Here is a 23859-nt window from a genome sequence, read left to right as displayed (position 1 = left end):
TTTTGATGTTGTGTTTTTGGAGGATCTTGCTAATTTTGTCTGTAGTGCCTTTTATATATGGGAGGAGGGCTTTGCCGTTTTCTTGTTCTCTGTCTTGGATTTTGGTTGGGGTTTCTTTTTGGATTAGGTGGGTAATCTTCTTTCTTTGGAATCCATTGGCTGTAAGTACGTTGGTGAGAGTGTGTAGTTCGGTTTTTTGGTGTTGTTCATCGGCTAAGCATTTTGTTCTGGAGATGAGTGTCTTGGCTACGGAATTGATCTGTGCTGGGTGGTGGTGTGAGAGTGCATGTAGATAGCGGTTAGTGTGTGTTTTCTTCTGGTAGATGGTGTGTCCTAGGGAGCCATTGGATCTTTTGTATACCAAGACATCTAGGAAGGAAGTTGATTGTTGGCTTCTGTTTCCATGGTGAATTGTATTTTGGGGTGTAGGCTGTTGAGGTATGTGAGGAAGTTGTTCAGTTTTTCTTTCCCGTGTGGCCAGATTATGAAGGTGTCATCTACGTATCTGAGCCAGAGTTTGGGTTTGTGGTCGTATTTTTCTAGAGCTTGAGTTTCAAAGTGTTCCATGTAGAGGTTTGCGATAACAGGTGAGAGGGTGATCCCATGGGTGCTCCTTCTGTTTGTTTGTATTTTTGTCCATTGTAGGTGAAGTAAGTATTGGATAGGCAGTGGTTGGTTAGATCTAGGATGTGCTTGGGGGTTGTATTTGTTTTGGATGGCTGTCAAGGCTTCTTTTATTGGCACTTGGGTGAAGAGGGATATGACATCGAAGCTTACTAGTAGGTCGCTAGGTTGTAAGTTTTGTTTCTTTATGATCTCGATGAACTGGAATGAGTTTCTTACGTGTGAGTTGATGGATTCTGCATAGGGTTGTAGTTGTTTGGCAAGAAATTTGGCCAGGTTTTGTAGAGGTGAGCCTATGGAGCTGACTATTGGTCTGAGTGGGGTTCCTTCTTTGTGTATTTTGGGGAGACCATAAAGCTTGGGGCATCTGGATGATTTTTCTCTGGGTATGATTCCTTGCTGGATTTCTTCACTGATGGGGGAGGCTTTTATTTTGGATTTGGTAGTTTTTTCTAGGTAGGTGGTGGGGTCTGTCTTTAGGGGTTTGTATGTGGGGTCTTGGAGTAGGTTGGTTAGCTTGGTTTGGTAGTCAGATGTGTTCATTACCACTGTCGCGTTGCCCTTGTCTGCTGGTAGGATTATTATGCTGGTGTCTTCTTTCAGGTTAAGTAGTGCAGTTTGTTCTTCTTTGGATAAGTTGCTTTTGGGTGGTTTGCTAGTGCAGAGGATGTTGGTGATTTCGAGTCTGATTTTGTTAGCGTCATCAGGGTTGGTTTTGGTCAGGCTGGTTTCAACTCCACATATGATGGTTTCTGTGGGGATGTGTTTGGGAGCGACAGCAAAGTTGAATCCTTTTGAGAGGATCTTGGTTTCAGCTTCAGTGAGGATCTTGTCTGAGATGTTGTGCACTGTTTGTTTCATGTGTGGCTGTGGGGGGAGGAGTTGGTTTCTGGCATTGTTGTAGTTTCCTGAGTTTGTTGGTCTGTGTGTCTGTCTTGAGGATGGTCTGTGTTTCGGCTCTCCAGACAGCGAGTTGTTTGGATTTGTCCCAAAGTAGAGGGTGAATCTTGTTGCTGAGTCTGAGGTGGAGTGTGAGGAGATCTTTGTTGATTTGGTCTAGGAGAAACCTTTTTGTGTGAAGTTCATTTCTAATTAGGGCCAGTTCTGTTCTTTTAAGGATGCGTTTGGTGGCTGCTCTGTTGGTGTGGAATTTCAATTGGAAGCTTGTGGGAATTAAATTTTGATCTCGGCAGTTGCATAGGAATGCAAGGTCACATAAAATGGAGGCTCTTTGGACTTCAAGTTTTTCATAAGTCCTGGTCAGATGGTGGGTTTCCTCCCGTAGAGGTGCAATATTTGTTTTCTGAGGTTCTCGGGTATTTATATGTAGATCTTTGGTTGTTCGGGTTTTCTCCGCGTAAGATTCAAAGTATCTAGGCAACGTTTCGATGAAGTCTCATTCATCATCTTCAGGCTCCTGTCTCCGGCTCTGTGCTTCTCAGAGTAATGGAGATTGCAGCTGCTTCCTCCTTTTAACTGCCAGTGGGGTGGGACTTGATTGGGTGGGGGCTTGGCTGTGTTCTGATTGGGTGGGGGGTGTTCTCATTGGTAGGGGTTTGGCTGTGTTCTGATTGGTTGGGGGTTAGCCGTGTTCTGATTGGTTGGAGGCGTGTTCTGTTCAGGAGGGGCTTGGTTGTGCTCAGGTTAGTTTTAGTTGCTGGGGATTTGAGCTGGAGAGTTGTGATCTTGCTGTTTGGCTTCTAGTTCGTGGTCCTGCTGCATCTTCATAGTGGGTGTTGGTTTGCTTCATGTATGGCTCAGAGGGGTTTGAAGTGGGTAGTGATGCAGCTGCAGTGCAGCTTCTGGTCCATGGTCGTTTCTCATTTTCTGAATGGGTGGGAGTCTGTTTTCTACATGGAAGTGTGGTGGTGGCATCTTGTGTGGCTCTCATGGGTGTGGGTCCGGTGTCCTTCTTCATGTTAGGTATTCGTCTGTTCATGAGGGCGGGTTTCCAAATGGCTGGAAGGCGGGAGGTGTCATCTCGTTTGTTCATGCTGTGTGGGCGTTTTTCTATCTCTATGGCTTCTCTGATTATTCTGCTGTTGAAGTGTTCGGTTTTGGCAATAGTTCTGGTATTTTTAAAATCAATTTCATGTCCTGTGGCTTTGAGGTGTTGGACCAGGGAAGAGGTTGTTTCTTCTTTTTGATTGAGTTCTTATGTTCTTCAATGCGTGCACTTATTCTTCTGTTAGTTTGTCCAATGTATGTGGTAGGGCAGGCAGTGCACGGGATTTCGTATACTCCTTGGTTTTCTAATTCGATTTTGTCTTTGGGGTTTCTTAGGATGGTGGATATTTTTCTGTTTGTGCAGAATGCTGTTTTGATGTTGTGTTTTTGGAGGATCTTGCTAATTTTGTCTGTAGTGCCTTTTATATATGGGAGGAGGGCTTTGCCGTTTTCTTGTTCTCTGTCTTGGATTTTGGTTGGGGTTTCTTTTTGGATTAGGTGGGTAATCTTCTTTCTTTGGAATCCATTGGCTGTAAGTACGTTGGTGAGAGTGTGTAGTTCGGTTTTTTGGTGTTGTTCATCGGCTAAGCATTTTGTTCTGGAGATGAGTGTCTTGGCTACGGAATTGATCTGTGCTGGGTGGTGGTGTGAGAGTGCATGTAGATAGCGGTTAGTGTGTGTTTTCTTCTGGTAGATGGTGTGTCCTAGGGAGCCATTGGATCTTTTGTATACCAAGACATCTAGGAAGGGAAGTTGATTGTTGGCTTCTGTTTCCATGGTGAATTGTATTTTGGGGTGTAGGCTGTTGAGGTATGTGAGGAAGTTGTTCAGTTTTTCTTTCCCGTGTGGCCAGATTATGAAGGTGTCATCTACGTATCTGAGCCAGAGTTTGGGTTTGTGGTCGTATTTTTCTAGAGCTTGAGTTTCAAAGTGTTCCATGTAGAGGTTTGCGATAACAGGTGAGAGGGGTGATCCCATGGGTGCTCCTTCTGTTTGTTTGTATTTTTGTCCATTGTAGGTGAAGTAAGTATTGGATAGGCAGTGGTTGGTTAGATCTAGGATGTGCTTGGGGGGGTTGTATTTGTTTTGGATGGCTGTCAAGGCTTCTTTTATTGGCACTTGGGTGAAGAGGGATATGACATCGAAGCTTACTAGTAGGTCGCTAGGTTGTAAGTTTTGTTTCTTTATGATCTCGATGAACTGGAATGAGTTTCTTACGTGTGAGTTGATGGATTCTGCATAGGGTTGTAGTTGTTTGGCAAGAAATTTGGCCAGGTTTTGTAGAGGTGAGCCTATGGAGCTGACTATTGGTCTGAGTGGGGTTCCTTCTTTGTGTATTTTGGGGAGACCATAAAGCTTGGGGCATCTGGATGATTTTTCTCTGGGTATGATTCCTTGCTGGATTTCTTCACTGATGGGGAGGCTTTTATTTTGGATTTGGTAGTTTTTCTAGGTAGGTGGTGGGGTCTGTCTTTAGGGGTTTGTATGTGGGGTCTTGGAGTAGGTTGGTTAGCTTGGTTTGGTAGTCAGATGTGTTCATTACCACTGTCGCGTTGCCCTTGTCTGCTGGTAGGATTATTATGCTGGTGTCTTCTTTCAGGTTAAGTAGTGCAGTTTGTTCTTCTTTGGATAAGTTGCTTTTGGGTGGTTTGCTAGTGCAGAGGATGTTGGTGATTTCGAGTCTGATTTTGTTAGCGTCATCAGGGTTGGTTTTGGTCAGGCTGGTTTCAACTCCACATATGATGGTTTCTGTGGGGATGTGTTTGGGAGCGACAGCAAAGTTGAATCCTTTTGAGAGGATCTTGGTTTCAGCTTCAGTGAGGATCTTGTCTGAGATGTTGTGCACTGTTTGTTTCATGTGTGGCTGTGGGGGGAGGAGTTGGTTTCTGGCATTGTTGTAGTTTCCTGAGTTTGTTGGTCTGTGTGTCTGTCTTGAGGATGGTCTGTGTTTCGGCTCTCCAGACAGCGAGTTGTTTGGATTTGTCCCAAAGTAGAGGGTGAATCTTGTTGCTGAGTCTGAGGTGGAGTGTGAGGAGATCTTTGTTGATTTGGTCTAGGAGAAACCTTTTTGTGTGAAGTTCATTTCTAATTAGGGCCAGTTCTGTTCTTTTAAGGATGCGTTTGGTGGCTGCTCTGTTGGTGTGGAATTTCAATTGGAAGCTTGTGGGAATTAAATTTTGATCTCGGCAGTTGCATAGGAATGCAAGGTCACATAAAATGGAGGCTCTTTGGACTTCAAGTTTTCATAAGTCCTGGTCAGATGGTGGGTTTCCTCCCGTAGAGGTGCAATATTTGTTTTCTGAGGTTCTCGGGTATTTATATGTAGATCTTTGGTTGTTCGGGTTTTCTCCCGCGTAAGATTCAAAGTATCTAGGCAACGTTTCGATGAAGTCTCATTCATCATCTTCAGGCTCCTGTCTCCGGCTCTGTGCTTCTCAGAGTAATGGAGATTGCAGCTGCTTCCTCCTTTTAACTGCCAGTGGGGGTGGGACTTGATTGGGTGGGGGCTTGGCTGTGTTCTGATTGGGTGGGGGTGTTCTCATTGGTAGGGGTTTGGCTGTGTTCTGATTGGTTGGGGGTTAGCCGTGTTCTGATTGGTTGGAGGCGTGTTCTGTTCAGGAGGGGCTTGGTTGTGCTCAGGTTAGTTTTAGTTGCTGGGGGATTTGAGCTGGAGAGTTGTGATCTTGCTGTTTGGCTTCTAGTTCGTGGTCCTGCTGCATCTTCATAGTGGGTGTTGGTTTGCTTCATGTATGGCTCAGAGGGGTTTGAAGTGGGTAGTGATGCAGCTGCAGTGCAGCTTCTGGTCCATGGTCGTTTCTCATTTTCTGAATGGGTGGGAGTCTGTTTTCTACATGGAAGTGTGGTGGTGGCATCTTGTGTGGCTCTCATGGGTGTGGGTCCGGTGTCCTTCTTCATGTTAGGTATTCGTCTGTTCATGAGGGCGGGTTTCCAAATGGCTGGAAGGCGGGAGGTGTCATCTCGTTTGTTCATGCTGTGTGGGCGTTTTTCTATCTCTATGGCTTCTCTGATTATTCTGCTGTTGAAGTGTTCGGTTTTGGCAATAGTTCTGGTATTTTTAAAATCAATTTCATGTCCTGTGGCTTTGAGGTGTTGGACCAGGGAAGAGGTTGTTTCTTCTTTTTGATTGAGTTCTTATGTTCTTCAATGCGTGCACTTATTCTTCTGTTAGTTTGTCCAATGTATGTGGTAGGGCAGGCAGTGCACGGGATTTCGTATACTCCTTGGTTTTCTAATTCGATTTTGTCTTTGGGGTTTCTTAGGATGGTGGATATTTTTCTGTTTGTGCAGAATGCTGTTTTGATGTTGTGTTTTTGGAGGATCTTGCTAATTTTGTCTGTAGTGCCTTTTATATATGGGAGGAGGGCTTTGCCGTTTTCTTGTTCTCTGTCTTGGATTTTGGTTGGGGTTTCTTTTTGGATTAGGTGGGTAATCTTCTTTCTTTGGAATCCATTGGCTGTAAGTACGTTGGTGAGAGTGTGTAGTTCGGTTTTTTGGTGTTGTTCATCGGCTAAGCATTTTGTTCTGGAGATGAGTGTCTTGGCTACGGAATTGATCTGTGCTGGGTGGTGGTGTGAGAGTGCATGTAGATAGCGGTTAGTGTGTGTTTTCTTCTGGTAGATGGTGTGTCCTAGGGAGCCATTGGATCTTTTGTATACCAAGACATCTAGGAAGGAAGTTGATTGTTGGCTTCTGTTTCCATGGTGAATTGTATTTTGGGGTGTGAGGCTGTTGAGGTATGTGAGGAAGTTGTTCAGTTTTTCTTTCCCGTGTGGCCAGATTATGAAGGTGTCATCTACGTATCTGAGCCAGAGTTTGGGTTTGTGGTCGTATTTTTCTAGAGCTTGAGTTTCAAAGTGTTCCATGTAGAGGTTTGCGATAACAGGTGAGAGGGGTGATCCCATGGGTGCTCCTTCTGTTTGTTTGTATTTTTGTCCATTGTAGGTGAAGTAAGTATTGGATAGGCAGTGGTTGGTTAGATCTAGGATGTGCTTGGGGGGGTTGTATTTGTTTTGGATGGCTGTCAAGGCTTCTTTTATTGGCACTTGGGTGAAGAGGGATCACCCCTCTCACCTGTTATCGCAAACCTCTACATGGAACACTTTGAAACTCAAGCTCTAGAAAAATACGACCACAAACCCAAACTCTGGCTCAGATACGTAGATGACACCTTCATAATCTGGCCACACGGGAAAGAAAAACTGAACAACTTCCTCACATACCTCAACAGCCTACACCCCAAAATACAATTCACCATGGAAACAGAAGCCAACAATCAACTTCCCTTCCTAGATGTCTTGGTATACAAAAGATCCAATGGCTCCCTAGGACACACCATCTACCAGAAGAAAACACACACTAACCGCTATCTACATGCACTCTCACACCACCACCCAGCACAGATCAATTCCGTAGCCAAGACACTCATCTCCAGAACAAAATGCTTAGCCGATGAACAACACCAAAAAACCGAACTACACACTCTCACCAACGTACTTACAGCCAATGGATTCCAAAGAAAGAAGATTACCCACCTAATCCAAAAAGAAACCCCAACCAAAATCCAAGACAGAGAACAAGAAAACGGCAAAGCCCTCCTCCCATATATAAAAGGCACTACAGACAAAATTAGCAAGATCCTCCAAAAACACAACATCAAAACAGCATTCTGCACAAACAGAAAAATATCCACCATCCTAAGAAACCCCAAAGACAAAATCGAATTAGAAAACCAAGGAGTATACGAAATCCCGTGCACTGCCTGCCCTACCACATACATTGGACAAACTAACAGAAGAATAAGTGCACGCATTGAAGAACATAAGAACTCAATCAAAAAGAAGAAACAACCTCTTCCCTGGTCCAACACCTCAAAGCCACAGGACATGAAATTGATTTTAAAAATACCAGAACTATTGCCAAAACCGAACACTTCAACAGCAGAATAATCAGAGAAGCCATAGAGATAGAAAACGCCCACACAGCATGAACAAACGAGATGACACCTCCCGCCTTCCAGCCATTTGGAAACCCGCCTCATGAACAGACGAATACCTAACATGAAGAAGGACACCGGACCCACACCCATGAGAGCCACACAAGATGCCACCACCACACTTCCATGTAGAAAACAGACTCCCACCCATTCAGAAAATGAGAAACGACCATGGACCAGAAGCTGCACTGCAGCTGCATCACTACCCACTTCAAACCCCTCTGAGCCATACATGAAGCAAACCAACACCCACTATGAAGATGCAGCAGGACCACGAACTAGAAGCCAAACAGCAAGATCACAACTCTCCAGCTCAAATCCCCAGCAACTAAAACTAACCTGAGCACAACCAAGCCCCTCCTGAACAGAACACGCCTCCAACCAATCAGAACACGGCTAACCCCCAACCAATCAGAACACAGCCAAACCCCTACCAATGAGAACACCCCCCACCCAATCAGAACACAGCCAAGCCCCCACCCAATCAAGTCCCACCCCACTGGCAGTTAAAAGGAGGAAGCAGCTGCAATCTCACATTACTCTGAAAAGCACAGAGCCGGAGACAGAAGCCTGAAGATGATGAATGAGACTTCATCGAAACGTTGCCTAGATACTTCGAATCTTACGCGGGAGAAAACCCGAACAACCAAAGATCCACATATATATATATATATATATATATATATATATATATATATATGTATACAGAGCAAAAACAGACATGTTTCAAACATGTCATGATAAGGGATGTGGAAGTGAAGTCTTGTGAATAGGGAGGACGTGGAATTTGATACATTTATCCTTGAAAAAAAGGCAACCAAAGAGCAATATGGTAGCACAGAAAGAATGCCACATGGGAGATCAAGATCTGTTATTTATCACCCTGGAAGGCAGGATATAGAATAAAGATTTTAAGTTGCTGGAAACTTCCTAATAATAAGATCTATTGGATGGTGGAACTAATTGTTGCTGCCAGTGTAGTTAATTAATATTTCAAGAGCTATGGTAGGATTATTTCTCTTTTGTAGCTTTTTGTAGCTGTTTCTGTTGTATGTACCACCAAATGTTGCTATGGGGATTAAGTAGTTATTAAATAAAATCAATTATCAAAAGAATTGGTGAACTCCCATTCAAAAGCTGATTGATGTTGGATATGCTTTAATTTGGATTCTTGCACTGAATAGGTGGCTAGGTGGTCTGTATAATCCTCCCTAACATTCTGATTCTATGATTCATCTAATATTTAATCAAAATTTGCTTCCCTGCAGTTTCTACATTGTTTTTAATCCTGCTTTTAATGATAATAACCCAGAGGTCTGTTTCATTTTTGTGTGAAACTCTTTTCAAATTTTTCAAATTGTAAGTTTAATTTGTTCTCTTTACCGGAGCTATAATAATAATTAAATAAATTTATTTCTAGAGGTTTAGCAATATCAGTTTCATAAATCAAAAAGGAGTGTTGTGAGGTTATAAACGGTAAGAGATTTATCATTGCTTTTTGGATTGTATTCTAGTCATGCTGATAGGAAGGGGTAGGAGTTATTGTTCCTATACAGATTTGTTGAAACCTTTAAAATATCAGGTCAAGTGAGAGGTTTCCTATCTCTCTACTTAATTTACAACTCAATATGTGTTCCAGTATTGTTTAAGATATCAGCCAAAAAAGGAGACTAAATTGCATTAAATAGTTCTTGCTTGTAGAAATAAAGTGAGTTAGACAACTATGAGAGTCTTTTATCTGGAGCAAAACATGGGCAGTTAGTGAAATCTAATAATGCTGGAAGCCTAAGTGAATCATTGGTCTTGAAATCATAAAAGGTGCCCATGGCCTGCATTACTTTTCCTAGAGGGATTAAGTTCTTGATATACCAGTCAGCTGAAAGATCAAGAGACAATGAACACCATTAAGTTCGCTGCCCCAGGAGTCGAAAGTTCTTGGCAATAAGCTTGCAACAACGAATATTTTGCATGGTAGGGAAACTAAACTCATTCTAAACAGATTGGGAAGGGAAGAAGGAATAGTTCTTAGCCTGATGTAATGGAAATTTTGGACAGCGGATAAAACAGTAAACTATGTTGAAGTCATGTGGAGGATTACATCCCCTTGGCAGATACAATTTTATCCTTCCAGTTGGGAACTATTATTTAATCAGAAGGAATGTGATAATATTTACAAAATACATAACAATGGAACATTCCCTAGAATGAGCTTTGTTGCTGTGAAACCTGTGTGGTTAGATTTTTCTATCTAAGGTCATTTCTATTGTGCCTTGGAACTTGTAATACTAATTATATGATTTAATGCATTTACAGTATACCCACCTTTTCTTTTTGAGCACAAAGAAGCATTCAAGGAGGTAATACAAGCCAGCTAAATTTCCTCCTTTAGGTTGGACTGTGATAGGCTCATAATCATTCTCTAAGATAGATGGTCCAATGGAGTCTTGAAATTGTATCTCCCCAATTCATATCCAAATCCATACTCACTCCACTTCATACTGCCGGATCTCAGAAGCATCATGTCTTGCTGGGTATTGAACTTACACCCTCAAGAACATTTTTTTGGCCAACTGAGGTCTTGTATTTTAAATCCCTTTCCTGGAGTTCGCACAACAGTTAAAACAATGGGAAACTATAAGCTGTGTTGTATTTTTCTTTTGATCAAGATGAATATGTAATTCAATTTCCGGGAGCAAAAACATCTTTATAGAAACTATTTGCATTAGACTATTGTTGAAACATTTGATTCCATCCTCTATTTTAAGCTCGTTGTGATAAGTGTTCTTTCTCTGAGTTGCCACTGGTGCCTGAGACAAAATGTAAATTGGATTAGCATTATCACAAAATGATTACATACAATTGTGAAAATATGGTAATGAAACAGAATTGGGGAACTTTTGGATAGCTAGCTCATTTTGAGAGCAATCTAAAGGCAATAAGTGATGATAGAAAATGGAAATATTTATCTATTTTCTGGGTTTGTGTGTGTTTTAAACCATCTGAAAGCTATTTAAGGCTTATGGATATTTCCTGATTCAAAATGGTTTGAAAAATATGCTGCTGTGTTTCAGAGACTGGTGTAGTTCTCATTTAGTGACCATATTTAGGAATGGTCATTAAGTGAAATGTTTGCTAAGTAAAACCATGACTGTGCTTATAATCTTACTTCAGTTTTCTGTTGCTTTGCATATATGTAAAAGTCATAATAAATATGAGGGTTGGTTGCAAAGTTACATTTTCATCACTGTCATAACTGTGAACGGTTCCTGTGTGAGGCAGTCACTACCTATATTTCTGTATTAAACTTATCATTGTGTGGATTTTTTAAAAAAAATCTTCAAGTTACAGTTGGATGAACAAATGTTATAAAAACTCTACCAAATAGATAAGAAATTTGAAAGAGCATTACATCTAACTAAACTAAACATTAACTAAAACTATTTAGGTTACATTTGTCATATCATTTAGTGTAATTTATTTTTAGATTTATTCCAGAGTTTAAAGTGGTTTACATGATTCTTCTACTCTGTGAAAAAGGCTTTGCTGAAAGAGAATAACTGGCCCAAAATCATCTAGTGAGCTTTAATGGCTATCATGGACTTGAACCCTGGGCATCTCTTATCCTAGTTCAACTCTTAAGGTACTATACCGCATTGGTATTATTCCTAGTCTTATTTTTTCTTTCAGTGTTTGTGTAGGGAGGAAGAAGTGTGCATACACGTATGTATTGTGTGTAGGGTGGGGGTGAGAATCAGGCTCTAGTTCTGCACTTGAAAAATTCAATACAACATTACTGTATTGAGGTCTTCCTGTTCTTTTCTATAAACTCTGTTGTTGCAGGAGTTCAGAACCATTTGAGCACAATCTGGAAACAATAGCAATAGACTTATATACCACTTCACAGTGTTTTACAGCCCCCTAGCGGTTTACAGAGTCAGCTATTTCCCCCAACAGTTTGGGTCCTCATTTTACCCACCTCAGAAGGATGGAAGGGTGCTAAGTCAACTTTGAGCCTGGTAAGATTCGAACTGCCAAATTGCAGCCAGCCGGCAGTCAGCAGAAGTAGCTTGCAGTACTGCACTCTAACCACTGGGGTCACTGTAGCTGATGGGATGTTGCAATGTTTCCCAGAATTTAAATGTTTTTCTTTTGAAAGTTTTTCATATTTGTTTTAAGGGCTTTGTATCGCTTATTCTCTGTGCTAATAGTGCAGTGACTATGAACATCATTAAACAATGACTCACTTTATATAGCATCTTTATAGCCTCTTCAACAATTATTTCTCTGCCGTCTCTTCTATGGCTCACCAGATCTAATTTCATCTCTGAACAAGCAGCCTTGCACAACTTTCATACCTTTAAGAAATAACTCTTGCTCCCTCTGTTCTTGTTTGTACATATCCCAACAGATGCTCACACTTTGCTTGCATTATTTGGGTTGTGTCTCACATAGCAGGAGCAGCATTCAAAATGCAAGTGGTGGCTTATAGCTGTCTGAGCATCTCTGAAAGATCCATCACAGAGTCCCTTAGCACAAATGTTGGCTGCAGCGTCATGTTTTTCCCTGCAGAGCTATATTATTAGCTTCATGCGTGTTTCTCCCCCACGTATAGTTGCAAAAAAAAAAAAATATGGCAAAAGTTTGTGTGAGATCAACACATCAAGCTTCTTACTCTTTTCTCTGTTTTTTTTCTTTTTTAAAAAAATTATTATTGACTGCAGTCTCTGATGATGTATTATGGGCAAGGTAGAAATTTGATCTTTATTGACTTTGCCACCTTTGGGAATAAAGAAAATGGATAAGAACAAAAATAGTAATTGGAAATAGCTCCAGTTGGAGAGAACCTGTCATGAGATGAATTGATTCAGCAGTGGCAGAAGTAGCGCTATTGATTGGGAGCCTTTAGTGAATTAAAAAGAGGGCCAGGCATCTAATATGCCTCTTTCTTTTCTTTTGAATCTATGGACGTGTGAGGGAATGAAACAAAGAAGTGGAAATTTGCAGTTCTTTTGTTGGACAAAAATAAAGATTCACAAACAGGCACAACAAGGTCATCTCTGTCTCCTTTGGCACCTGGTTTTTAATAGTGAATGGGATCAGGACTTTTCCACGTGGAGGCAAGATGGTGATGATGAATTAGGGGCAGACGTTGTTTGAAGATGAATGTAGAAGCTTGTAAATGCTGATTTTCAACTAGATATATTTTTTAAAAAATATATTTAAAAGGGGATGTGGGTGGGATTAAAGAAAACAGAAAAGTTTTAGGCCAAGAGCACACACCTTGAGATCTCAGGGCCACTTACATCTGTGAAAGCTTAGAATTGTAAGTTTGGAAAGTTGGAAAGGACTACCAGGATAATATAATGTATCCCTCTGCAGGAAACCAGTTAAACTATCCACGCGAGATGGTTTTCTATCTTCTTCAAAGCCTCCAACAATGGAAAACCCACATCAACAAGACTATTCCATTATTATGACAGCCTAAACGAACAGTTATACAGATTAGTTATCATAAAGCCTTTTTAATTTTTTTTAATGAAATGTAGGCTGTTGCAGCTTAAACCTGTTACTTTTGGTCCTCATTTCTGTGGCCGTGAACGATAGTTCTTGACCACCTTCTTTCTTTCTTAGTGCATGGTATCATGAACCCTCCTCCTGTGAATACCAATGTGCCTTTCAGGGCCATTAACTTATGATACAGAATGCAGAAAGGGCATTAGTGTGTCTCTCACCATGTGATCTGAATCGTAAATCTTGCATCTTGCAAATACATGTTTTGATAACTTTCAATGACAAGAAATAACTCTGGATTCCATTCCTTTTCTGCAGATTGTTATGGATTTTAAACATCCCGATGGACGCACAGTTGCAGTATTGCTGCCTCAGCGTAGTTTGCTAGTGATGTCTGGAGAATCCAGATACCTCTGGACCCATGGGTAAGAGCTGGTATTTACCTTGCAGTCAAATAATTATAAATTGGCAGTTTATTTTTGTTAGCGGTCAGTAACATAAACAGCCTATTTATCCTATAAATAATATGCATAAAAGACAAGTCACCATCTTAAGGTACCTATCATCTAAATTTTGATTGACTGTGAGAGCAGTTATGAAGGAAGAGGTCTTATACATATTAAGCTCAGTTTTCTGTTCTATTAACATCTAAAGAATTAAAGTTTTCATACAGGACTTATTTGTTGAGGAAGAAAACAAACAGAGATGCCACCTGGGTGAAGGTGCAAGTATTTATGGTGGATGACATTTCTTAACCCTAATTTTCCTTCAAGGAGCTTCCCCAGATGTATATTTCATTTTCACATTAATTCTGTGAGGTCTTGACTTTAATCATCTGCAAAGCTTTATGGCAGCTGAATGATATGAATTGGAATCTCCTTCCACCTAATTGAACCTGTTAATCAGTGCGACACCTGGATTCCAGAGGGCATCAGAATGAGAGCAGGATATGTTAGCAGTTACCGGAAACTTAAGAAGTAGGAAACTAATAGAATTAAAGCAGCCTCCCTCAGTTATTGTGAATAGTCATGCTTAGCTGGGAAGCTTGGAGTTGTAATTCCAACATTTAAAGACAGCAGCTTAAGAATAGTGAGCTAGTAGAATAAAGCAAACTCATGTTGCATTGATATATAACATTGAACTAGGAGTTTTTGAAGTAGACATTGCAAATGAGAAAAGAAAGCACGGATGATTTGGTTAATTTTTTGGTTTTGGGTTTGTTTGTTTTTGTCAGCTTGTATCTAGAAAAGTGTGGAATAGAAAAGCTGGCTAGAAATTATGATTCTGGTAAACTGCATTTAAAAACAAGCTGGGATTTGCAAACTAACAAAAAAACAGGGCTTCACGTTCCTTTTTAATTGCTCCATACATCATGTCAAATTAGAACAAAGTATCACTTTGTGGTGTAATAAGATCTATGAACTTAGAATGTAGTAAATCTCATTGAAATCTAATCTATAAGTAGTCCTTGACTTACAATTAATTCAGTGGCTATTCAGAGATGCAATGACATTGTGAAATGTGATTTACAATTAGCCTCGGACGTACAACCTATGCAGTATCCCGAAAGTCACATGTTAAGAATTTGATTGCTTGTCATCTCAGTGTGTGTTTACAGTGGTTGCAACATTCTGGGATCGTGTGACCCTCATTTACAACAGGGGTGTCAAACTGGCTCTCAGCTACTCTTTGGCACAAATTCAGGGAGAAAATAAGACACTCTTAGCTTCAGTATTTAGTAACACAAAAGCTTATTGTTTATTCCTTCCTCCGCAAGGAGTCTGAGAAAATAGCTAAGCAAACAAAATAATGTTGGATCTAACCCGAGTTTCCTGGGATTCGATATTTATAATAATTTCCCCTCGTTACCCCAATTATCCTTATTACCCATGATTACCATTTTTAATGATAATTATTCGTATGAACTCAATCACATGAATTGTGGCTAATGCATAGAGCTTCACCTCACAGCATTTTACATAGACCGCGCATATTATTACGATACAGAGTTTATTCTGATGAAAAGGAATGCCATCCTTCATGACGCTGTGGCTTCGATTCAAACGCGTGTGTTGCGTATTCGCGACACTGGCGGCCCATGCACCAGATGCATTACATGTACGCCACACCCACTCCAGCTCCACGAAAGAAAAAACCACGATATGTCACATGACGGCAACATGAGGTCGCAAATTTGACACCTGTGAATTTTCAACCTTTCCAACTGACTTCCAGCAAGCAAAGTCAGGGGAAAAGCCAGATTCGCTTAAAGACCACATGATTCACTTAACAACTGCAGTGATTTGCTTAACAATCATGGCAAAAAAAAAAAGATCACAACATGGGTGCAATTCACTTAACAACCACCTTGCTTAACAACAGAAATTCTGGTCCCTGTTGTGATTGTGAATTGAGGACTACCTGTAATATACATAAAATGTTCATCAATTTGGCCAGTTAACACCCATTTCATGAAAATGAAAGATTATGCTTCTGGCATTTATGAAATGTGTACATAGGTGTATTTGTGTTTGGTTTCACAATAGTAGCCAAAATTGTGGAAACCTTTTGGGAAAAGTGTATTTTTATGCCATCACTACCAAACACTATCCTCTGTCCAGGTAACATGGGTTTTAGCCCAGTTCAGTCTCTTTGTTTGAGAGATAAAAGTGGCTTTTTTGTGGAATTCTAGATTTTAGGCCAAATTCCTGAAATCTGTGATGAACAGTCCTTGCACTCAACTTCACATTGCATTGCGCCATTTCATTTTGTATACACCCAGATGATTTTCTTCTATCACGTAGGCACAGTCTCTTAATTCTTCTATCATCACTTGCTGTTGTGCATCTTTCCCTGCCTTTACCAGTGTGGTTTTGCAGTGACTGGGTCTCCTTATACCTCTTCAAAAACTTAGAAATGCCACCTTTGGTTAAGTTTCCATCATTTTTTTTCTAATTTCTTTATAACTGTAGCCTTGTTCACTTTATAATAATATTTTACATTGCATTTTGGGCGACGAGTCAACTCTTTGCACCATTACTTTAATTTTATTATGTATTACAAGCTCACTAAATGAAAGAACACAAAATAGTGTGTGATCACATAACACACTGGCAAATGTCCTCCTGTCAGCTTCAATACATGACCTCAATAACTGAATCCTACTGTGATCTGATTGGCTTATTGCCAAAACAAGAAGACACCTTATTGGCTCTCTAAACACATGCTCATCGGCTACAATCAGATGGAAGGAAAGCTACCTGATATCAACCTAAGCAAATTGTGCTTCCTTTTTTTGGTTATTTGACTATAACGTTTCGTAGAATACAGATAATTAAACTTTGTTGCTTACATTCTTAATTAAATTATCTTTCCATTGATATATAATTTTATGGTACTACTCCAAAAAAGTGGTGTTATTAGCCATCAAACCTTAAAAATACACTTTTCCCAAAAAGTTTCCATAATTTTGGCCACAACTGTACTTTGCTCATCAGTTACAGCCACCCATTATTTTGCTCTCCAATAATATTTTTTCATCTTGCTGTAGGTCCTTTGACGAGGCTAAATTCAGGTTTCTAACATAGACAGGCAGAAGGCTTATCTGGTTGGAAATAAAATGCTGATGATCCTGAAGGTTGAAATTCTGGGGATTTTTTAAAGCCAGCTGGTCCATGTCAGGCCATGCTAGTTCCTAGAGGCAGATTCCGCACTGTGGCAGCTGATTATCAAACAGGATTATTCTAAGCCCTCTCCGTATTATTCAATATTCCCTGTTTCCTGCTTTCTTTAATATGAAACAGATGCTTTGGAAATAGCTTTTTGCTGCTGTTTGCTTCCTACCATCACATCATCTTTGAACTGTCCTCTCAGGATTGTCTTCTTTTCATGATCCGCTCCTAAGCTCATACATTATTTGCGATTCAGCATGTGGACATATTCCTATGAGGGAAACCTTTTTATTTTTATTACATTAAAGAACTATTATTATTTGGAAAAGTAAAATGCCAACTTGTTATGTTAAAAAGCTATAGAAGAGAGAGAAACAAGCTCTGCGCTAAACAGGATCGAAGAGATAAAAATGGCAAAAAAGAAATCTAAAATCCATAAATCTAAGATATAAGCAACAACAACAAAAAACACCAAACCCATCAGAATCTTGTCCGAGTATATAGCAGATTTGGCAACACAACACTCCACTGTTGTAAGGAAAAAAAGCAGGATGCACCTGGACAATTAGGCTGACCTTTGATTTGTTGTGTGCTCTCAAAAAAGCTTTACTTATGAGAAATCCCACTGGGGAGACTACTACAATATAGCCCTTGTTCTTCTGATCCTAGAAATACCTAGTTTTTCTGTCTGCCTGCCTTTTTTTCTCATGTTGCCTGTTTTGATTCTTCTTTTGATTCTGGGTCTGCTCTGTAGGAACAAGAATGATACTAGCAGGAATGTCTTTGCAAGTGTTTTGCTTTTAATAGAAAGGCACCATTCTCATGTCCCCTTTTAAACATCTGGATGAACGTTCAACTGAAGTTATGCTGCCTCCATACAGTTTTCTAGTGATGTCTGGAGTATCCGCATTTCTTTTTAAGGTTTTAGTTTTAGAGCTGTATGTGTGTGCGGTTACGTCATTGATTGTCAGACATATGTATTATTATTTGGGGGCGGGGGAGATTCTTTACAGAAGGAATTTCAGGCACAGGTGTCATAGGCTGGTTTCAGGGCACATCCACAGGTGAGAAAGTATAGATGGAAGTCCTTGGAGACTTCAGCGTTAACACCATGTCAGATCTACCATCTTCGGCATCCTGCCATCAAAAGCTAGGGGAGTGGGGACACTGGGAGAACAAATGGACAATAAACCTGTATCAGGATAGTGCTGGGAAACTGGGAGTGGGGAATGATTGTTAAGGAAGACCAGGGATGCTTTGAAACAGTTCGTGCCAGTTTTCAAGGACGCCGAGAAGCCGAAGATGCTTGAGAATGGAATGCTGATTACTCCAAATACTGAAGGTTCCCGAAACACCTAAACATCCACCCATTGGCTGGAAATCGACTGGTCAAGGTGGGAGGGATGGATTGAAGGGGAGAGCCTGTATTCTTTCGCGCGGGAAATTTATTTCTAGTCTGACTCTACTGCAACCAGCACCCTTTAATAAAAGAAACTATCACTTCAAACCAAATGGAGTTGAGGCAAAATAGGCATTATTGTATAATACATACAATTCAAGGCGTTTTATATATATATTACAACATCATTGTCAGGGCTCCGGCATCCACCCCCATTTAAATCATGAGTGTCTAGCTGCATCAGAGTTTAAAGATTTATTAGGAGTGAACATGCTGGTGCTACCTGGGTGTAGCCGACTCTGAGACACATCATTCATTTCACCCTTGACCCTGGTTTTTCCCCTATCCCCCTAGATGTATATTCTCCAATGGGACACATCCTCCGGTAATAATCTTACCTGCCAGAAGCTTCCGTTGCCTAGAAATTATTTATGAAGCATTTAAGGAATGTACTACTGCCCCCACTCCCTTTCTGCTGGCAACTCTAAGAGACCAGAGAAAATTTTTGAGTTGACAGTCATAATATCTTATATGAGTCCATTCAGCAGTAATATCATTTAGTCCATATTTTACCATATAATGGAGATCATGAAGCATTCTGTCAAAGACTGTGTGAGGTATTAGTCTCAATCTTTTCCTTCTCCTGGGCTAGTATCTCTATTAAAGGAGATAAGGTGATAAATCCAGAATTATTTGTTTGTTACAAAACCCATTCTTACCCCTGTTAATTGAAGCATGCTTATTAAAATCTCCATAGATGTGCAGCTTGATAATGTTTTTGAAGATCTTTCCCAATATAGATTTTAAAAAAGCAACACAACTGTTGTTTCCCAGATCTTCCCCCTTGCTTTTTTTGAAGATGGGAATAACATTGGCTCCCTTTCTGTCTTGTGATTTTGCTAATCTTTCAGGAGATTTCAAAAGATTGGGATTTCAAGAATGATTCTGTGATTATCTCCTTCAATATCCTAGGATGTATTCCTTCTAGTCTTTACTTAAATTAATTTCAATTAGCTAATTTGTCTCTTTATCTTTTCCTTGTCAGTCTTAAAAGCATAGTTCCTTCCTTCAGTAGTCCTGGACTGGTAGAGCTTCATTTTCCTTCTCAGAAGACATTTGCAACATATTATTTATTTATATATGAAATTCAGAGACTGTCCATCACAGTCACAGAACAACTCTGGGTGGTGTACCGTTAAAAACACAAAAACCATATAAAACATTATATTTCAACAAAAGGAGGCAGTTAAAATAAAGATAGAATAATTAAAGTTAAATGAGTTACCTTGTTATCATCACTTATTACCATTTCACCATTTTTCTCCTTGTAGTAGCCCTGTACTTTTTAATTTTCCTTCTATTTCTAACATACCCAAATAATACATCTTTATTGATTTTGATATCTCTTGCAAGCTACACTTTTTCAGAGCTTTAACTTTTATTTTGACAGACTTCCCACCATTTCTGGATATGATTTTATATTCTCCTTCAGTTATGTTCAGCTCTTTTCATATATCCTGTACATAACTTCATTAATACGTGTTATTATTGCATATTTTAATTAACATTTGTTTTAATTGGGTTAATTGTTTTATTATATGGGTTATGGAAAGATCACAGATTCAGGAACAGATTATGAAGTTTTTCAGAATTTTTTTTCTTGAATTTAATGAGGTTTTGCACATCTCTTTTGTTGTAACACTTTTCTTCTATTTAACATTAAGCTCTGAAGTTTAAATCTAAATATTCCCTATTTACCATCCTTATTATGGTATGATAAGGTGATTTTTCTGCTACTTCTGTATACAAATGGGATCAAAGGTTTGGTTATGGAGTGCTTTACTTAACTAACCTTCCTTTTTGGTCACTATCCTTGTTTGTGCTACTATCCTTTGACACTTACCACCTGAATTAATTGGGAGGAAAAATTAGTGGTAGATAAAAAAAGATTCTGTCTTTGCTGAAATTGTCCTAAATATTCATATTCTTTAATGTTTCACAGACTTTTAAAAATCTAGCTCAAAGCATGTGTGGCAAAATGTGATATTTATGAAATATATTAAAAAAAAGAGTGAAATCCTGACCTCTGTTTTTATTTTAAAGCATTACACCAAGGAAATTTGACGTTGTTCAAGCATCAGAAGGAGAGAACGTGGGAAGCATCACTGCTGACATCAGAAAGTTAACCTTAAACAAAAGAAGAAAAAGAATATCTTTCACTTTCAGGAAAATAAAGAGAAGCCCCTGTTGCTGTTGTAAGTACTGTGCTGCATGCAATTTGAGCCTCTTTCGGTGAGAATCTTTTTCAAAACTGTGTGATTTTCAGTAATCATTTTAGCTTTTGAAAACAGCAATCATATGTCCCTATTGCAGAATTGTATTAAAATTTTTTTCCACCCATCTAATCATGGAATTGATATTGAATTAAGACACGTCTGATTATTTGTGAGTTACATCGTAGCTTATCTTTACTACAGTATGCTACCTATATAGTCATCTACCTCAGAGGTGACTTTAGATCAGGGGTGTCAAACTCGCGACCCTCAGGCTGGATGCGTCATGCGCTGGCCATGCCCACCCCTGTTTTAGTGAATGGAAAAAAAGTTGCGATATGTCACTTTGACAATACGAATTTGACACCCTTGCTTTAGACAGTCTATAGAGGGTTAAAATAAAACAACATGATTATTAAAATAATTACCCAAAATAGTAACTGAAGAGTTCTGTAATATAATTAGATCCAGGGCCTAAAAGTCATCATTCCTTTTTCAATCATGATAAGAACTAGACAATGATGATAAGAACAAGACAGATCTACCCACAAGGCTGGTTTAAAATTCCAGCTGCTGATACGCCTGAGGGAACATTCAGAACTTTAGGTAAAGGTAAAGGTTCCCCTCTGGCTCTAGGGAGCGGTACTCATCTCTGTTACAAAGCCAAAGAGCCAGTGCTATCTGAAGATGTCTCTGTGGTCATGTGGCCAGCATGACTAAATACCAAAGGCGCACGGAACGCTGTTCCCTTCCCACCGAAGTAGTCCCTATTTTTGTACTTGCATTTTTACATGCTTTCAAACTGCCAGGTTGGTAGAAGCTGGGACAAGTAATGGGAACTCACTCTATTATGAGCACTAGGAATTCAAACCACCAAACTGCTGACCTCTGTTCAACAAGCTCAGTGTAGCAACTGAACCACCTTACAAAAGGCCAAGAGTTCTAAAATTCTGGAGAACTAGAAAGCTACTTGTTTGTTTTATTAGTTCTTAGCTCTGGGGTTTCCTACGCTCTTTGTCCTGATGGACTCATTTGGAGTTATGAGAATTTTTACTTACTATTACATTTATATCTTTTTTATTTTTACAATTCAAAATGGTGTTCATAAGGTTGTGTATCTTCCTCATAATGGCAACTTTATGAGATGGATTGGTCTGAGAAAGAGTGCCTGGCCCAGCCAGGATCCATGCCTAAGAGTGAACTAGAACGCATCATCTTGCTTTCAGCACCTTAATCTCTCTAATATATTGTGAATATGTAGGAAGTCCTCAATTTGTGACTGTTCGCTTTAAAAAGTTACAACCTATTTGATAAAGGGAAACTTATAATGCAGAACTGAAATTCCCCACCCGAAGTGGTCAAGTGACTGCACATTACTCAGCAGTGTGACCTTATTTGTGGCTGTTTGCAGCATCCCAAGGTCAAGTGACCACATTTTACAATGTTTTTGCTGAAAATCGACACTTAGATCCAGTTTTTGGCAAAGCAATAGCAAAAGCACTTAGACTTATCTACTGCTTCACAGTGCTTTACAGCCTTCTCTAAGCGGTTTACAGAGTCAGCATATTGCCCCCAACAATCTGGGTCCTCATTTTTCCAACTTTGGAAGGATGGAAGACTGAGCCAACCTTGAGCCTGGTGAGACCCAAACTGCCAAACTGCTGGCAGCTGGTGATCAGCAGAAGTAGCCTGCAATACTGTACTCTAACCACTGTGCCATCGCGGTTCTTTGGGTTATGACTTACGATTGAAATGGACAAGCACCATTATGGCCATAACTCGAGGAATACCTGTATAAAGGAGAATATATGGTAAATCAATGTTACTCAACCTTGGCAAGGTGAAGGTACCTGGACTTCAACTCCCAGAATTCCCCAGCCAGTCAGGCCAGCTGGGGAATTCTGGGAGTTGAAGTCCAGGCGCCTTCATTTCGCCAAGGTTGAGAAACACTGTTGTAAATGTTCTCATAAAATGGCTGTTAGGGAGGGATCTCCAAACTTGTTTTAAGATTGTGGACTTCAACTCCCAGAATTCCCTAGCCAATCTTGAGGGAAATTACCAAGCATCACCCCCAGACGTTTCCCACTGCTCTTTTTCTGTGCAGATGGCACATTTCCAACAAAGCTGAAAGGCCAACTATCGATTCTTTCTATCTTCCAAGATATGTAGATGAGGCTGTAGGCTGGTGCTTTGCTTTCCAGGATATTAATTTCCTATAATAGAAGTTAAATGGATGCTATATGAATGTAAAAATAAAATAGTTTGTTTAGCATGGTCACTTGTAACAAGTGTCTTGGGATAATAGCTTTGTTTTCCTCTTTCAAATCGTGTACATGAAATTCACAGCCAGATTTCTTATGTTTATTTTTGTGATGGTACATTAGGCTACTGATGAAAAATTTTGTATGGAAATAAATGGGTTATGTTGAAATACAGTGTATAAAGTCTGGGCCATTAAAATTGGTGTCACTGTGGTATCATTATACATAATTACTTGCCTAGACAATAAAGGTCAGCTTTTTCCCCACATAATTCTTTCTCTGTTGTTTGGCCTTGTATAAACTGACTAGGAATTCTGGGTGTTAAAATCCTAACATGGCTGGTTTAGTAAATGGTTATAGAAAGCAAAGAAAAACAGTGTTTGGCTTCATTGTGGTTTTCTCTCTTCCTTCTGTTTTGATCAGTCCGAAAGCTCTGAAAATCTTGGACGAAATGGAAGAAATAAATAATCCCCTTATCTCATTGACCATTTTTTCTAATTAACTTTAAAAAAATGAGCGCATAGGTAGCTAAATTACAATTAACATTGACATTTATAATTGCTAGAAATCAGAGGAAAATAAACAGGCAGGCAGAGGGGATTCTTTGGGCTCCCTGAGAAGGGGCTTCTCTTCAAATGAAATCCTTTGATGTCTCCAGAAAGGCCATTCCAGAAGGTTCTAAGACTCTAGAAGATTACAAGGACCTGGAAGTAGAAAAGCGGAGGGAGCTCCAACATACAAGTGTCCAGTAGATGGCAGCACCAAACTAACTTTGGCCATTCCCAAACAGGCTAAATAAAGTTGGATCTGTTTAGTCTTTGGGCAGGGAACCAACAGAAGAGTTGGAGTCTATGCTGCAAAGTTGAAAAATATCCTTGAGGAACGTAATGACAAGCTTCATCCATACTGTTGGCTGGATAAATGTGTGAATGTTACCAGCCACCAGCCTGACATTTTTATTTGTTATTATATTAATAGAGAAATGTTTGGGATAGATTAGATCTTGGCCATACCGTTTACTGCGTATTATTCCTGGAAAATGATTTTCATAGCAGCTAATTCACTGTAAATCATTTATTTACTTTTATAGCAGGGCTAGGCATATTTCTAATTTTGGGAACATGTTGTAGGCATTTTCCCTAAAAGGTGTGGTTAGTTT

General features: G+C 39.7%; 1 protein-coding gene across 5 annotated transcripts in view; it reads left to right on the top strand.

Moving 5' to 3' along the window:
* Positions 1 to 23859, top strand: part of ALKBH8 (alkB homolog 8, tRNA methyltransferase) — a 65145-nt gene that overhangs the window by 20479 nt on the left and 20807 nt on the right. For all 5 annotated transcript variants that reach the window (XM_026721033.2, XM_087937109.1, XM_087937107.1 and 2 more), the window contains 2 exons: positions 13415 to 13521; positions 20270 to 20421. In XM_026721033.2, the coding sequence (XP_026576818.1) occupies positions 13415 to 13521; positions 20270 to 20421 (259 nt within the window). The remainder of the gene's footprint in view (positions 1 to 13414; positions 13522 to 20269; positions 20422 to 23859) is intronic.

Source organism: Pseudonaja textilis, chromosome 7, assembly GCF_049901715.1.
Source record: "Pseudonaja textilis isolate UNSWEBS1 chromosome 7, rPseTex1.2, whole genome shotgun sequence".
Taxonomy (NCBI): domain Eukaryota; kingdom Metazoa; phylum Chordata; class Lepidosauria; order Squamata; family Elapidae; genus Pseudonaja; species Pseudonaja textilis.
Note: the sequence above shows the minus strand (reverse complement) of the source record. Positions and strands in the feature narration are given on the sequence as shown.